The following is a 16808-nucleotide window of genomic DNA, read 5'->3' on the forward strand; positions in this document are numbered from 1 at the left end:
TAGATATGAGCCTTTCCTTTTACTAATGCAGCCAGAAAATGTTGTGTGTTAATGTGTGAGGTGTGTGTATGGAATCTTTCCTGATCAGAGAGGATCCTAACGACTAACCAAACCCAGATTTATTAGAAGAGAACAGCATGGCCCACTGGGCAGGGAGATAGGAAGTGCAAGCAAGCGGACAGACCAACCATATACTGACCTTTCATGAGTCGCTATATAACATCCTACCTGCAAATTGGGTTTTTCTCTCCAGTCACGTTTGGCTGCAGTGAAATCTTTCAAGTGAAAAATAAGTTGATCCACTGTTATTAAAATTCAATCTTCTCCGAATCAGCATTAAACCCACCAGCCAAAATATTTGGACAGGGTTATTCATTTGATAGTTGGATGAGAGTAGATTTGAATATTATTCTCTCAACTCTGGATGCAGACAGTCATTGTACAAAACAAGGCAATGAAACACAATCATTCTTCGTCTGGGGGTGCATATCACGACCGGTCTCTGTCAGCTGCAGCTGCTTCATTCAGATCACCAAAAGATACTAGAACATAATACATGTGTTTTCCCTTCCTTTTACCACCATGAATTAGACCCTTATTCTAAGATAGGCTATGATGAGTGGTGTTCAGGGAGCCATTTGTTCACATGTCACAGAATGCTTTAGTCAATAGGATTCTGCACACATTGGTATTTGTATTTTCTGTGTAAACTCTTCTCTTTGCTTTTCATAACACAGTAGAAGAAAAAAAACGAAAACAAACAGGCAGCATTATCAACATAACTGTTTTAATGAATACATTAAAAATCAAAAGCACTCAACATACTTTTTTTGGCAGTTTTCCATGATAAATAGGCCCAAGTTTATTTCACCGCACATACTGTAATTTTCTTGGCATAAATGCATTTCGCTCACAGTGTGGAGTATTAGAAGAGTTCTGTTCAAACACGGTGACACAGAATGCTGAGCTCATTTCACTGTGTGAAAGGAATTATATAACCCTGGTTAAATGAAGAGCAGACTCGTCAGACTGCAGGCCCACACCACCTTGTGGTCACATTCATGCTCGGTTTGCAGCAAGCATTCAGTTCATTTTATAATGTTTTCTGTTGCATTAAGAATCTTCTTCTTTTAGCTCTTTCCTTGCCTCATATTTGAGATATTTCACATCATTAGATACCTTACTACCATTTGCAATACCATAACACAATAAACTAATGTTAAAACAGCCAACCTGTCTATTATGTGTAGTTTAAGACAGAAAAAAACTAATTTCATGATGGATTTTGGACAACATGGAACATCCAATCATCCCTCCATTTTAAATATCTTATCCTTGGAGGGTCATGGGGACATGAGGCCAATCCCAGCTGACATCAGGTGAGGGGGATACATCCTGGACAGATCGCGAGCGCGTCACAGAGATCACATACACATACAACCTTTCATTCTCACATTCATACCTATGGTCAGTTTAGAGTCTCCAATTAACCTAACCTGAATCTGCATGTCTTTGGACTGTGGGAGGAAGCTGGTGAACCCAAAGAAATCCCACACAGACACAGGAAGGACATGCCAACCAAACGGAATCAACACTAATAAATAAAAGAGTCGTTTTTGATTATAGACTTTATTAGACATGTGCATGTTTTAGGAACATACTCATTTTCACTTAATATAGCTACATTGCATATAACATCAAATATTCTTTAACATTTAATTCAATAGTCCACCATGATGTACATTACGCAGTATCTTGTTTTTTCTTTATTCACAACAACCCCAGCCTTTTGATTTTTGCACTTACATTTATAACTTTCAACTCAATGGCAGGCATCGATCGACAATCAGTTCAAAATTGTACGGATTTCCTTTTTTCACAATGATTATACGATGCAGTTAGAAAACAATAAATCTAGCTGTAACAAAAAAAGATTACATTCACAGTCAAACATATCCACCATGAATAATGTACACATTTGTGAATATCAAAAACATAAATACGGTAAACTATTCTTTGCACCTCAGTCACTGCTCATCAGTCTCAGGAAGGGTGCATCTTAGTATGGCCAAGAGCCCTCTGAGTAACAGCATGACATTTTTCAAAGTTAACCATCCATGCTAATTGTGATGGCTCATTTTCATAAACAGTTACACAAGGCTGCTCCTGGCGGTGAGCTCTGACAATCATGTATGGACACCCAGTCAAAAATGAATCCCTAAAGTACTTGCTTTAATGCTTTAATCCACAGTCTTTCTTCATAGAAGCATGTCCAAGATATTTGAAACAAAAACTCACAAATCTTAAAAATTAAAGCTTAAAAGTTTAGAGACACATACATCAACACGCACGAGTAGCAGCAAGGGATGGAGGAGACAGTCTTCATCAATCTAAGCTCTGTACAACACATCGATTTGGTTTCACCAGTTACAGAACGACATTCACACATTTATGCACCGTTGAGCACTAGGGGTCACTGTGGCTACACAGATAGGCTGATGATGAACACAGGCAGCACAGAGAATCTGCAGGGGAACCAGGACTTCTCTATTCGTTTGGCTATTGGGTCTTCTCTATAAAGCTTGGTATTGCCATACTACGTCATCATTTGCATGAAAAGCACTTCTTGTGGAAGACATTTTCAGTGCCTGGAAACTGAGGTGATTTTTTCAGCTCAGATTTTCAGAATAATGATCAAAGAAAGGGTTGTCAGTGCAAAGAAGGGGTGACAGGAAGTGCTAAATGTGCTGCGGAGGTGCATCCCACATTTGACATTCCCATATGTTTGCATCATTTTTTTTTCCATTATTGTATTTATAGATGAGCTGCAAAAAACATGTGTCATTCCTTGGCTGAGTATATGCTTTGGATTGTGGCCTGACAGAAGGGCATGCACGGCAGCAGGAGCTCTGCTGCACTGCATGACACATATTCAGGGTCCGAGTTAATTCAGTGCAAAATCCCAATGCACTGACTGACTGCTACACCTTCACATCAACCTTAATAACCGACTGTGCATCATATAAACGCAATAGTTGGATTGTTTCTCTCGTTACATTGCTTTGAATTCAAGGGAATATGAAATTAAACTCTAAATAGTCTTCACTAAAATCACTAAATCTACCTGAACCATTGCCAACCCTGCCTATGGCGCATCCTACTGTACCGCACCTGTCACCCACACAGCAGCACCCCAGTGTAGGAACAGTGGGCTGTTGCTTTGTCAAGCGGCAGATGAGTAAACCTGAATCTATAAACCTCATACATCAGTCTGCTTCTCTCTATTCAAGTATAACGTTCCAATATACTCTGTGTGCAAATCACTTGAAACAATAAAAACCTTCGACCTCATTAAGATGCATGCTTTCGCCTTCATTATGGGTTAACAGCCACAATGAAACTGTAATGGAAGACCCTCACCCACACAGAAGTGTCACAATCCATTGGACATCCCTGAGACAGCTCCATCTGATCTAACTTTCTTGTCCACGTAAGGCATGCTGAAAGTTGGGGGAAACAAAAGGGGAAGGAGTGGCAGCAACAACACACTCACAACAACTACCACAGGCTACTTTACTAACCAATTCAACTACATGTGACGACAAAGTTACAAGCGCCAGTGTCAGGAGTGGGGAAACGCAACCATTGCTCTTGACATGCAGCTAAGACATCACCATGAGCAGCCGACAGCTCTATAGATCTAGCATTGGCGAACACAGGACAGTCTATGCAGGACAGCTCAGCTGTAGGGACTGTACAAACATTATTAGGGGCAAGGGGGTCAGAAAAGTGGGGGTCGCCATTTACATTTTTGTTGGAGGAAAAGTATTTAATTAAATTAAAATAAATAAATAATTTATTATATATTAATTATAGTCATTTTTTTCTCTTCCTATGTTTGTATTTTATAGCATATTATATATTGTGTGTTATGTTTTGGAAATAAACGGATTATATTTTTACATCAAAAATGCACCTCAGCTCAGAGCTTACACTCATTCTATTATGTGGCTATAATAATAGTTTATTAATCAGCTCTTTAGAAAAAATAAAGTTTACAATATGAGATCTAGCAAACCTCCCCACCCCAACAACTTTTGTAAAGTCCCTTAATTGATTTGGTTGTTAAGTCTTCCAACCTAAATTCAAAAGTAAAGATCACAAGGACTATACAACAGCGTCAAGCAAGAGGGAGAAGCATTGTCTTGTCTTTCTTGCACATTCTTGTGCGTGTTTTCATGCATAAACAGACTTTTGTGTGTGTGTTTGCGTGTGTGCACGTGTGTGTGTGTGTCTGAGTGTGTGTGTGTGCGCACGCTTACAGTTTGTCTGACACACAATGAGTTACGTAAGCGTGAAGCGAAGCGAGGAATGTTTGAGATGTCAAATTGACTCTGTATTCTACTTTGTGTTCCTTTTAAAATGTTTGAACTATTTTCGGCAGTTAGTGTCGAGTGGTTACACTTTCACATCAAGGTCAATATACATAAATCGGAGGCGACTTCCTGTTGCTCCTTGTTGGTTTGGGGGGGAGAAGGAATCTGTCCTTCAATTTGCCTGTCCATCTTTCTGTCAGAAGGAAGAGGGGAGGATGGGTGGGGGCTTATGCCATCTCAGTCTGAAAAGAGACTGGCAAAGGATTTGCGCAGGTTGCGTATGGTTTCGGCCTTCACCTCGTCCTGGCTAAGGCTGGCTCGTGGCGCTGGGGTTTCTGGAATGTTGAAGGTATTGGTAAGAGACTGGGATTTGCTATAAAGAGAGGAAAACGGCAATAGAGGAGAGGGCTATTAAAGTCATGCAGCAAACCAATGGAATGAAAAGAGTGGTGCATGGCAAGACAGAGAGAGAGACAGGGGAGAAAAGGATCTGTAAAAGAAGCTTAAAGCGCATTCCTCCGCTGCAGTCATTCAGTATCACCTTATCATTTCAACATAGCTTTGATATGATATGAATAGTGAATGACGCTTCAGGATGCAAAGTGATGCATGTTTGTTTTTTAATCAGGGATTGATGATTGATATGTTCAGTCTCTATTTCAAGAGAGCGTAAAATGCCATTTCATAAATTTAATCCAAATTTGGGATTATCTGTAATTTATTCATGAAATCTATCAACAGGAATATTGACCACTCAGATGGAAGCAATCCTTTAAAATATTTATACAGTCCTACACAGATCTGTACAGCTGCAGTTGCATTATTCATCAGGCGATAAACAACTAAATTCCACAGTATATGTATAGTGTGTAAGTGTGTATGCCTGCTATGAGAAAATTGATATAGAATATGGACATCTGTGTTGAAGAACGTTAATTGTGACAGAAGTAAGAGAGTCATTATGTTTCTGAGCAACTACAAACCAAAGACCTCATGTTGTTGTTCTAACCTGTCCCAGTCTGTCCAGACAATCTGAAATGTTCTGTTTTGTGAAAATGCTATTGACGGATTGAAAAATGTAAGAATCGATACATCATGCAGATCCAGGTGGATCAATTGTCAATCAAGAGAATGAATAGATTTCCCATGTGGCATGCAAACTGTATCTGAGTGCAGGCGAAATGTAAGACGGGATCTTCGGTCCAGGTCAGCTGTACGGATCACTTTAGGAAAAGCCAGAGAAAACTGATCCCAAGCTATTTATCATACACATTTACTCACTTTAGTTGTGGAGAGCCGCCCATAGGCGGGTTGTCCTGGCTTGGTTTCTGTGGAGGCTGAGGCTTTTGCTGCAGTGGAGGTCGTCCACCTGGGGCCCCCTGGCCTGGAGCAGCAGGCCGAGGCTGCTGGGTGGTCGGCCCTCCAGGGCGACCTTGAGACCGCTGTGAACCCCCCTGTGACTGCTGCCTAGTAGGCTGGGTAGGCCTCTGCTGTTGGGGTTGGCCACCTGCAGGTTTCTGGCCAGGGCCTCCTGCAGGTGGTTTCTGCTGGGAGGCAGACTGTTGCCTCTGAGTTTGAGGGGAACCTCCCTGGCTTCGCTGAGGAGAGCCCTGACCGGAGGAAGCTCTCTGACCTGGAGGAGCTCCCTGACCTTGTTGCCTCGGCTGTGCTACAGGTCCTTGATGAGCCTTGGCCTGGGCACCGGGCTCAGCTGTAGCAGGGCTAGTAACAGACTGCTGGGCCTGTGCAGGTGGTTGACCTTGAGGCTGTGGGCGCTGCTGAGATGGGGGACTTTGCTGAGGACCACCTAAGCAGTAAAAGAGGAGCAGCAATCACAATCAAGTACTCTCCTAATATCGATACTTACACTTTCAAAAATTTCGACCAAAATAAATATTTTTTCTTACCCTGAGGTGAGGGGCGCTGCTGAGTCTGTGGTACTCTTGGCTGAGAAACAGGCTGAGGAGACACTGGTTTCTAAAAATGACACGAAAGAGTAAATATGGATCAAAAGACAGAAAATCACATTTTGAAAAATACTTAATAAAATCTTTTCTCCTAACTGTCTTAATATGCTGATAAAAGTGGACTCTGCCAGGAGATGCTGGACGTCTAGCAATCCCCTCATAAGATAAAATATATATAATGTTGCAGGAGTCCTAAATAATGCCAGCACAGGATGCTCGACTGCTTCTGGCCCCTCTGGTCAATTGTCACATGATATCTGACTATGTCTCTCTAATATTGAGCCTGGAGTTCCCCATGGCTCGGTGCTTGGCCCATTACTGTTCTGTTTTATGATGTTGTATGTCTTCTGGTTATATTACCCATAAATATGACATAAGTCTCTACGCTGATGACACTCGACTATATGTATTTATTAACCCCGGACATCTATCCTTAAATCTGTTTGTCTTCTACATCAGTATAAAACAAGTCAGCTCGCTCCCTGCACTGATTTAGTACGAAGTGTCTGAGCACCTGTGCTGGTTGGCCTGCAGTGGCACGGACAGTCGAAGAGCTGGAAGTGCGTGGAACAGTCTGGTTCATCTGAGAGACCACCAGTTCTGCAATCTGTACGCGATCTTCATCCTGCTGGTCCCCAATCAGTGGCATGGAACAGTCGTCAACCTTAAAAACAGAAAACACATGATGCATTAAATGGATTTACCAAATGAGCATGACACATTTTCCCTGGTATCATCATACGGCCTCCTTGTACCTCTATAATGTAGTCCTTGCCATCTTTGCCATGTAGAGCCTCCACAGCACAGATATCCAGCCCTCCGAAGATGTCGGCACAAGAGTCCACCCACATTCTGTACCTGCGATTATCAAACAGTTCTAATTTTACAGAGGGACATATCACTTATGATTTCATCTCATCTGCATTTATGTGCTCTTACTTGTCTGACATGGCCACCTGCTCAAGCATAGATGAGCCAGTGTTGGTTTTCCAGTTACCAGAAATAGACGTTCTCCTGTTAATAAGAACATACGTTTACTTAATGTTCTAACATCTCATACGATATATACCAGTGTGTTGTGAAGGTTTTTACAATCACATTTGTTGGAGTAAATATAGTAGAACCCTTATTTCACTCACATGTAAGCCTTGTAATGGTTTCCAATCTTCTGGATGCGGACGTCATACTTTGCATCAATAAAAGGCTCAGATGTGGCGTAAGTCTTGGTCAGTGCCACCACACTGGCAATATCTTGAAAATCATATTGATTGTCTACTTTCACCTGGAGTGAAGATATAAACATGATGACACACATTGGTCCCAAACACATGGCAATCGTAGTGAAATGAGTAAATACTTGAGCATTTCAGCATTACCTTTCCCATTCCTGAGTGGGCATGGCCCATCTTTACCACTACAGGGAAGTGAGGGGAGGTGATCTGTAACAGGAGCATTATCACATGTTCAGATTTCTCATAAATTCCTTTTATGGTAGTATTTAAATGACTAAAACAACCATATTAATCCATTTCAATTGAAGAAAAATTAAATATTCAGTAGCACCCATCCTCTGTGTCTGCAAGGAGTCCTGAATCATGTTGATGGCTTGAAAGCCAGCCCAGTGCTGCCAGCCTGTGACTGCAGAGGGAGGAGGCCACGGCTCCACTGCAAGTCTCACTTTAACTGCACTGACACTGATCTGGCACTCAAATGATCAAAAACTCAGCCTCTACCCAGAACGACAACAACAAGACACTCCCCAGGAAATTAGATTGGTCTCAGCTGCTGGATGAGATGGAATATTGACATGAGAGTGAATTACCCTTCAAACATGTGACCTGTGGAGAGGGATGACCTGTCTCTGTGTATGTCTCTTTAAGGGTTGTTTACCATGAAGGCATACCCCATCAGGGCAAGTGGAAAGAGGGAGGAGGTGATGGGGGGGAGCAGATGGCAACCAACTCACCATTTCCTTGTGGTTTGGATAGTAAACCTGCTCAATCAGTGGGAACTCCTCTGGGCCTAGTTGCTTACACAGTCTAGACATCTGAGCAAACTGAAATGGAAACAAATGCTCACGATGTAGCATAATAAGTCGACGTGAACAATATTGTTTCTCATGAATAAACATTTTAACTGATACCTACCACCCACGGCTTGTCACAGAAGTTGTAGACAGAGTGCAAAGAGTTAACACTAGGCAGTCCAGCGTACTGCAGGCCAATCACGATGTTACGATGGTCTCCGTTCTTGTCCATGCTGAAGGCGTGCTGTCTGATCAGCACAAAGTCTGGCTTGATGGACCTGAGACACAGAACATCAGCAATTATTATCATCAATGGTATCTCCCTATAGCTGCACCTGCAAATACTCCAACTCTTTTCGCCTGTTACTTACTTAGTAACCTTATGTCCGTTCCTGATTGCATCGATGTCCACATTGTAGCTGCCTGTAGAATCCGCCACCAGGCTGATTTCAGAGAATTCAGCCTGAAAGGACAAGAGCAAAGTCAGTCCACAACAAGTAGCATAAAAAAACACTGTGGTCACCCTCAGAGCAGGAGGGCAATGAATTACTACTTCCAGACTTGATAGAATAGAATTGAATAGAATATAAAAGCAGCAAATAAATAAGAGGGGCTACTTCTGAAAATCGTGTAATTAAAAAAAAAAAAGTTTTAATCCGACAAATGACACAACCAACAAATATGAGAATAATATATCTTTCAATATAAATGTCAAAATCTAAGATTAGAAACCTATTAGAAATTGCAGAAAATTGATATTGCATTTGAAAATGATGTAACTATATATGTCCATATATCTTATTTTTAGAGTTTAGTTCCGAGGGCCAAGAGACGCTCCGTGCCTTTTTTATCTGAAGTGTGTTCATCCTGAAAAGAGGCTACAGGATCAATCATGAAAATGCCATTGTAAAAAACATGAAAAACAACTTACAGAGAGAATGTTTTTTCTATTTCATGGTCTCCTCTGCGCTGAAGGTGCTGCTTGGTGGATACATACATATACTCATTTACCTTAGAGTAAAAAATGTAATCCCTCAGAGGGACTGTGGAGGCATCTGACAGACACAATATGTGCTTCTCACATTTCAAGACAGAGCATGTCAGTGTGGGAATGAGTCCCCTCTCCTGTCAATACTCAGACATTAGTGAACTGGGACATCTGTCATTGTGAGGGCTCTCTATGGAGATAGTAGCCGCTCCCAGTGTACTGGATGATTTGTTGTGCCGTCTATCGAAGAAACCATGAATCATTTTACACTAGTGTCAAGCCAACAGTTGATCAGTGCCTCTAAAACCAAATGATTTTCCAAATGACTTAGCGGTGACACTGCTGCAGAAAATAAAGATGATAAAGGATCAAAGTGAAGGAGAGGATGCATAATGTGGCCAGAGGTAGGTTTTGTATTGAAGATTCACAGCCACTAAAGCTTTTAAATAGAGTAATGACAAGCGATAAATACAATCAACTTATCCTTTAGCAATGCCAATGGCAACGCCTGCATCTATGAGGAAAAACCATCCACCATGTTGGTTTCAGTTACCAGGTCTTGACAGCACTAAAATATGAAACACTCATTTCATATGAAAGAATGATTTAACATTAGTCCAACTGTTGTTCACAGTCTAGTGACAAGGCTCAGAAGGCTTGTTGTTTGCCTGGATAGGGAGTAAAGAAAAACAATATAGAACTAAACTAAAAGTTCCATATGTGAGGCCCACCTGTTCCACCTTGATGTCGAATTCCCCGTGGATCTTTCTTCCTCGGAAGATCTTCACCCTGAATGTGAAACACGGAATCCACAAGGAAATAAACCCTTTGCACATTTCTCCTCCCGTGTTTGACAGCTGACATTTCCTCCAGCATTTGCAGGGCTTTAAGAAAACTCCTTGTAGCTATTACTGGCCAACACAGATGTGACATCAAATGCCTGAAATGAGCTGACATCAGAGGAAGAAATCCTCTTTTCCTGTGACACTATATAAGCTTGTGGCATTCTGCTGCTGTTACCTGAACTGCTGGCAGTGCATAACACCAAAATAAGCCTATGTGTGACGTCATTATCACCTACCTGCATGGAGCATGAGGTTATGAACTGGACATGTAAGAACACATAGACTGTGCCCTACATTATAGTACACCCTAAGAGTAAGTATCTACCTCTCCTGCTTGTTCTGACAGAGTTGATGGTGCAAATATCTGCAGTGCTGTGTTTTATTACTTGTGCACAGAGCTGCAATGAGCATGTATGAGGTGAAGAGGCTCAACTAAGTGCATGTTCTCCTGCAGAATTTACCCTTGATCTGAGAATACCTGCATCATCATCATGGTGGCCTAGTGCAGTGCCATAATTTAAGCATTAATGGCAGGGTGCAGGAGGGAATTCGTCACAAGCTGATCGTCGAATGAAAATGGCCTGTCTGCCTTCACTGTGTGTTGCGCCTGAGCCATGGCACAGGAGGCGCACAGATAGGTGTTTGTGATGTAGGCATGGAGATGCTACACGTGATGTGTCCCACGGCCCAAGGGTGAGTCATATGACCTTCTGCATGTTAGGGCCACTGGCACACATCCCTGTCTAGACGATGCCCCCCGTGCGCTGCTCTTACCAGTCGGTCTGCTGCTCATCGATGACCAGGAGGATCTTGGCGCTGCTGGAGACCCCTGCCCGGTCCGCCGCCTCGGATAAGGTGGCGGCCGCGGCAGCTGTGGTCTGCTTGACAGCGTTGGATATGGAGGAGAAGAAGCCAGCGCCTGCACCTGCAGACTGCTGCTGCTGCTGCTGCGGCTGCTGCGGCTGCTGAGGCTGCAGCTGCTGAGGCTGCGGCTGCGGGGTGCCGGTGGTGGACTGGCGCCTCTCCGACGGCCCGGGTGACACTGCAGGGCTCTGCTGCGGCGGGTCGTTCCGTTGGAGATCGCTCATGTAGCCATTGGGCAGGTTGGACATGAAATTGCTGTCCGAGAGTCGACGGCGTAGGTAGTTCATGATGATGGAGGCTCGTTAAAATGACGGAGGGATGGGTCCGAGATATCCTCCCACTGCACGGGTCTTGCAACTTGGGTAATTGGGTAGAGAAAATGGGATGACGAGGCTACTTGGCCATGAACAGAAAGCGGGAGCAGCGTCACCTGCAGAGAAACAGGTCCCATGTTATCAACCTGCAGCAGATGTAGAATCAGATCTCTGTAGTAAGGAATCGTGACTGATCGTAGCCCGAACACGAAGACGCACAGGAAGACACCCAGAATATTCACTCCCCATTAGTGACGATATGAAATAATCCTTCTACACGTTGACATTAAGCTGTAAACCCACCTGCAGCATAAGCCTAACGTGTAGTCGAGTGTGTGTGTGGTCATGATGCTGGAGCCTACCTGGGAGTGTATCCTCACTGATCCTCCCCAAGGATGAGCTGTATTAGTATTAATATGATTATCACTGTCTGTCAGTCACTAGGCAGCCTGTGTGCGGGAAGCCGGGCGGTGCATCGGGCTCGAACCTGTGAAATCAACGCTACACTCCCTCATGCATCACCGCCCTGTCCTTTCCCCTCAAGCCCCGGTTTTTTCCGTCCGCCCTGCGTCACTCCCAGTCGTCGTCAGAGAGAGCAGCCCGCATCACACTCCACTGTGAAGGCAGCGCGGTGAGGCGGCACTTCCCCGCGGTGCTTTCAAAATAAACACACGTTAATTAGGACGTCAAATAAGGTAATTTGATTATTAATATTACTATTGTTGTTGTTATTATTGTTGTTGTTAAGAGTATTTGTAGTATTAGTTGTAGTTCATTAGTATTGGTATTGGTAATAGGTTTTTGTCTCTTGGTAATAGATGGTTCTTTGTAATCTAAATAACTCTTATTTACACTGACTAATCATATTTATCCACTCATAATATAATTCCATTGTATACCTCTATTTTCGGGAACATGATCTATTTTCTCAGATCATGTTCCATTGTTTATTCTTATTATATCTACAGTCTAACACTGTAATAAAACGAGCTGTATAAATAAAGTTAATATTATTATCAATATGCATATAATTTTTGCCATTATTACTACAGAGCACTTGATTCTGAGTATGATATTCTATCCTCATTTAGCTTTTTCAGATGGAAAGTTACGTTTACAAATAGCCGGAAATAACATTTTGTCTCTGTTATAAACCATTTCCAAATGATTATTCAGGTTCTGTACATGTTTGGCAGAAGAAAATATATTTAAATCCGTAATCTTGGTAATGGGGAAGATTGTTTTATTTATTCTATTGCATTAATTTTTAATAAAAATATAATTTTAAAATGATCTCCTGAAATGAAAATAAGCTCCAGCCCTGAATCGAAGTATCTTAAAGACCTCAGATGGCCTGCCACTGTTATTGTGATACAGGCCATCTGAGGACACGGTGCTGACTTCCTGTGGAGCTCAGTGTGTGTCTCTGGCTTGACGCCGCTCCGTGTGCGGATCTTAGGACATGAGGTGGTGCTGATGAGAGCAGGGCGACAGAGGCGCTGCTCCCTGTCAGACATTAGCCTGCTGTGGACACTTTAGGCTGCTCATGAGTGTGGATGTGATGCTGCACCCCCGTTGTGTCCAATAATTCCGCAGTGCTACACACTCTGTCTCCCAGCGGTGATCCTTCCAATCAATACAGACTGTGTGGGCTACGCCATCTGCTGGTCATGTAAGACCCTGCAGAGACACAGATCAACATGGACCCCCTGAGGGGCTCAGGCTCCCCAACTGGAAACACACTGATAGTAACTGAGCTGTTTTCATAATGGACACACTCACACATATCTGAGCAGATCACTGCTGCTATTATCAATCACATAAAAAAAGCTCATAGTATTCAAAGTATTTTTGGTCCACTAAGAATTCCCACTTTTTCCTCCAACACTTTTTGTAAGATGTTTTGTTAAGATTCATACATTTTCTTCCATATGCCTCATTTTAAATCTTCGTAGCATGCAGTCAAAACATATTTTTAATAGGACACTTATATTCAACCCTGTTGTGCATAATATTCTTGGATAAACACCTGAACACCTGAGGCGGGAAAAGGGTCAGCATCGATACACAACACTAAGAATCACAGCCCGGAGCCGAATAAAGAGGAATCGATTAAAACCCTGAAGTCACTTTTTTGCATTTTGACTTCACGGCTTATAATATGTTTACAGAGTAGATCAACCTATTATACGTCTGTAATCCTTAAGGTGTTTCCTCACCACACCAGAAGAGGTATGGAGATTTCATACTCAGAGGAAACATGACAGAGCTTTAAGGGTTCTTTGTGCCAAAAAAAGACAATTATGCCTTAATTTGATGATCTGGGACAGGTCACTTTCTAATGTGGGACACTAGAATTAAGTTTTTAAAAAGCCTAAATCGCCTCGAAGTATACATGCCGATATTACAAATGTCTAAAAAGCATTATGAAAAACTGAATAAGAAAAAATTTATATTGTTATAAAGTCATATTAACATGTAAAAGTCATTTTTTATATAAAGAACCATCAAATAATGAAACTATAATATCCATTTAAAACTTTCTATTACATCTGTATTACACAAACATATCAGAAACAATTTATTCATTTAGTTATCCGCCATTCTATTAGCGCAACTCAGTGAAGAGTGAGAGAGACCATCATCATCGACCAGCCCGTTGTCTTCTCCACCTGTTTGGTAAAATGGCCGCAGAACAAAGGACGGACCCATCTGTGCTTTTAGGATCATCTTTGTCCTAGAGAGCAAACTGATCATTTGTTAGTTAACTAACCAGAACATCAGTGTAAGTCACTAAATTAATATCACCCCCATTAAAGTAAAATGCTTAGAAATGTCCCACACTTGTGGTTAGGGAAGTACAATACTTTGGACACTTCTAGGCACTTATCAAAATGTCTAGAAATGTCCCGACCAATCAGAATGAGTCAGACACTTCTAGACACTTAACATTAAAGCAAAAATGCCTAGAAATGTCCCAACCAATCAGAATGAGCCGTACACTTCTAGACACTTATCATTGAGGCAAAATGTATAGAAATGTCTCACTCATGGTGTTAGGAAAATACAATACGTGGGACACTTCTAGGGACTTATCGTAGTAGCAAAATGCCTAGAAATGTCCCGACCAATCAGAATGAGCCGGACACTTGTAGGCACTTATCAGTGAGGCAAAATGCCTAGAAATGTCCCACTCTCGGTGTTAGGGATGTACAATACATGGGACACTTGTAGGCACTTAATAGTACTTAAATGATTTAAAACACATTTTAAAACAACTTAATACACATTTTGTTGCTTGAATCATCACTAACATAATTTGATAACAATTAGGATTTGTCTTATTTAAAACAGATTTATATCCTTAACAACACAACCTTATGTCATTGACCTTGACAATTCCAAGGGGGAGCTTCTGATTGACACTTTCCCCGCCCCTTTCTATGACATCACCCCCTTGAAGTCAAGTGTTTTCAGTCCCATGCTAAACCTGAATAGAACCCTGTTGACCAGATTTAGTTGGAACAGGAAATAAACATGAGGCCATTCATTCATTAAGTAAATAACACAAACTGAGATTAACAGAGACTATAAGAGGACAGAGAGGTTGTTAGAGCACATATTCAGAGCAGCGAAGTCATACACACACATTTGTACATCTAGAGAGGAGACTCATTGGCTCACCTAAACCTAAACCTAATTCTAACCCTACGACCAAGTCTAAACCCTGAAACAGCCCTTTAAAAGAGGGTGAGAAAGTGGGTGAGTAAATGAGGACCCTCTCTCTCTCTCTCTCTCTCTCTCTCTCTCTCTCTGTCTCTCTCTCTCTCTCTCTCTCTCTCTCTCTCTCTCTCTATCTCTCTCTCTCTTAACGGTTGATGTCGATATTTAATATGATTTGAACCAGTCTAAGTTTGTTTATACAAGGAAAACTATATGTCTGTAAATAAGTATCAAAGGTGTGTGTATGTACATATATGTACAATTAAACAGTGTTTATGAGACAAATAATATATTACTTGACCTTTTTAGATTCTTCATATTTAAATAAAATTTGATTTATGATTTAACAATCCAGCTGATGGGATCAAATTATTCATGCAGTATAGTTACAACAAGGTTATAGTAATAAAGGTGAAATTCACCTTTTTAATTTTTTTTAACTGGTTATAACTGAATACTCCTTTCACATGACGTATTCACGGTGGCAGTATATACATGTCTTCTTCTACAGAGATACCACCAACATACACTTTCTTATGTAAAATGGGAGTTAAGCCAATCAGTTGTAGACTTGGATAGCGAACAGTGCTATTCACTCTGTTGAAAACAAATTCACCAGTTGAATAGTAATATTAAAAATATAATAATATTAAAAATTATATAAAATTTTGGTTATTCAAACTTCAAAATGTTTCAGTGAAATCACAATCATTTTTCTTTCTTACGTGATTTGAAAATATATTTTTTAGCATAGTAATAGTGAACAAAGTAACCAGAGAGAATCCGTCCTTGGTGGTGTGACGTGTCGACAAATTGTGCACAGTAAAATGTTACAGAACTAGAAAATCGTGGTCGGAAACATTCCCAGACTCACAGACCTTTCAGAATGTCGACAATGAATGGAATCTGTCAGTGAGAAAACCTGTTTATTCAGAGAAGTATATATTTAGCATTCCTTTTCTACCCTTGATTTCTTGTATCCATACACAGTATACAGTAGTAGGCAACAGTGCCTTGTAGGAATTGAAGCATTGCAATTACGGTGAAGTGCTTAGGGGGGCAGTGTTGAGCTTAAACTAAGCCAAAATAATATCACATTTCCAATATTACCTTTATATGTGAAACTGTTTGTTAAACAGTATCCTTCCCCTTGTCAGGAAAATAAGCATGAGTGTTGCTCTGTCAGTATTAAATGGACGGAAACAGGCAAATAATAAACTGTGTTTTGACCAAAAATAACCAGTATACATCCAATACATGCCAAGTATGTAACCACTATGTACAGTAAAGGTGTCTTCTGTTACACTGAAATAAATAACCTGTATGATTTACTTGATGACAATCCTCATAACAAGTACTTTTTAAGTAAATGTTACTGCTGTAATATCAAGTACAACTTACATGCCAGTATCAAGCTCAATAAAAAAAACTTCACACTAAGCTTAACATCTCTGAAAATGTTGAGTAAAGCTACTTCAGTATATTATATATTAAGTTATAATTATCTAAATTGATTAAGTCATTCAACCCTTTTCTTAAGAATGTTACAATGGAAAAACAATGAGAATGATACAATGGAACATGAACAGAGAAAATACCACAATAAATGGGTGTATTATAAAAAATATAGAAATAGTCAGGGTAAATGAGAGCCTATGCCAATAATTACTAAAAACGTTCATAAAATAACATTTTTAGTTTAAAC

General features: G+C 41.0%; 1 protein-coding gene across 1 annotated transcript; it reads right to left on the reverse strand.

Annotated features, from left to right (window-relative positions):
• Nucleotides 1-4613: 4613 nt before the first annotated feature.
• syn1 (synapsin I) lies at nt 4614-11353 on the reverse strand. Its single transcript, XM_053421290.1, has 13 exons — nt 10977-11353; nt 10089-10146; nt 8741-8832; nt 8491-8647; nt 8310-8399; nt 7720-7782; nt 7483-7625; nt 7283-7357; nt 7099-7201; nt 6858-7007; nt 6284-6353; nt 5658-6183; nt 4614-4749 (listed from the first exon to the last, which is right to left on the reverse strand). Exons 1-13 carry the CDS (start codon nt 11351-11353, stop codon nt 4614-4616), a joined length of 2040 nt encoding a protein of 679 aa, XP_053277265.1.
• Between the last annotated feature and the right edge of the window lie 5455 nt (nt 11354-16808).

Source organism: Pleuronectes platessa, chromosome 4 (assembly GCF_947347685.1).
Source record: "Pleuronectes platessa chromosome 4, fPlePla1.1, whole genome shotgun sequence".
NCBI classification, from domain to species: Eukaryota; Metazoa; Chordata; class Actinopteri; order Pleuronectiformes; family Pleuronectidae; genus Pleuronectes; species Pleuronectes platessa.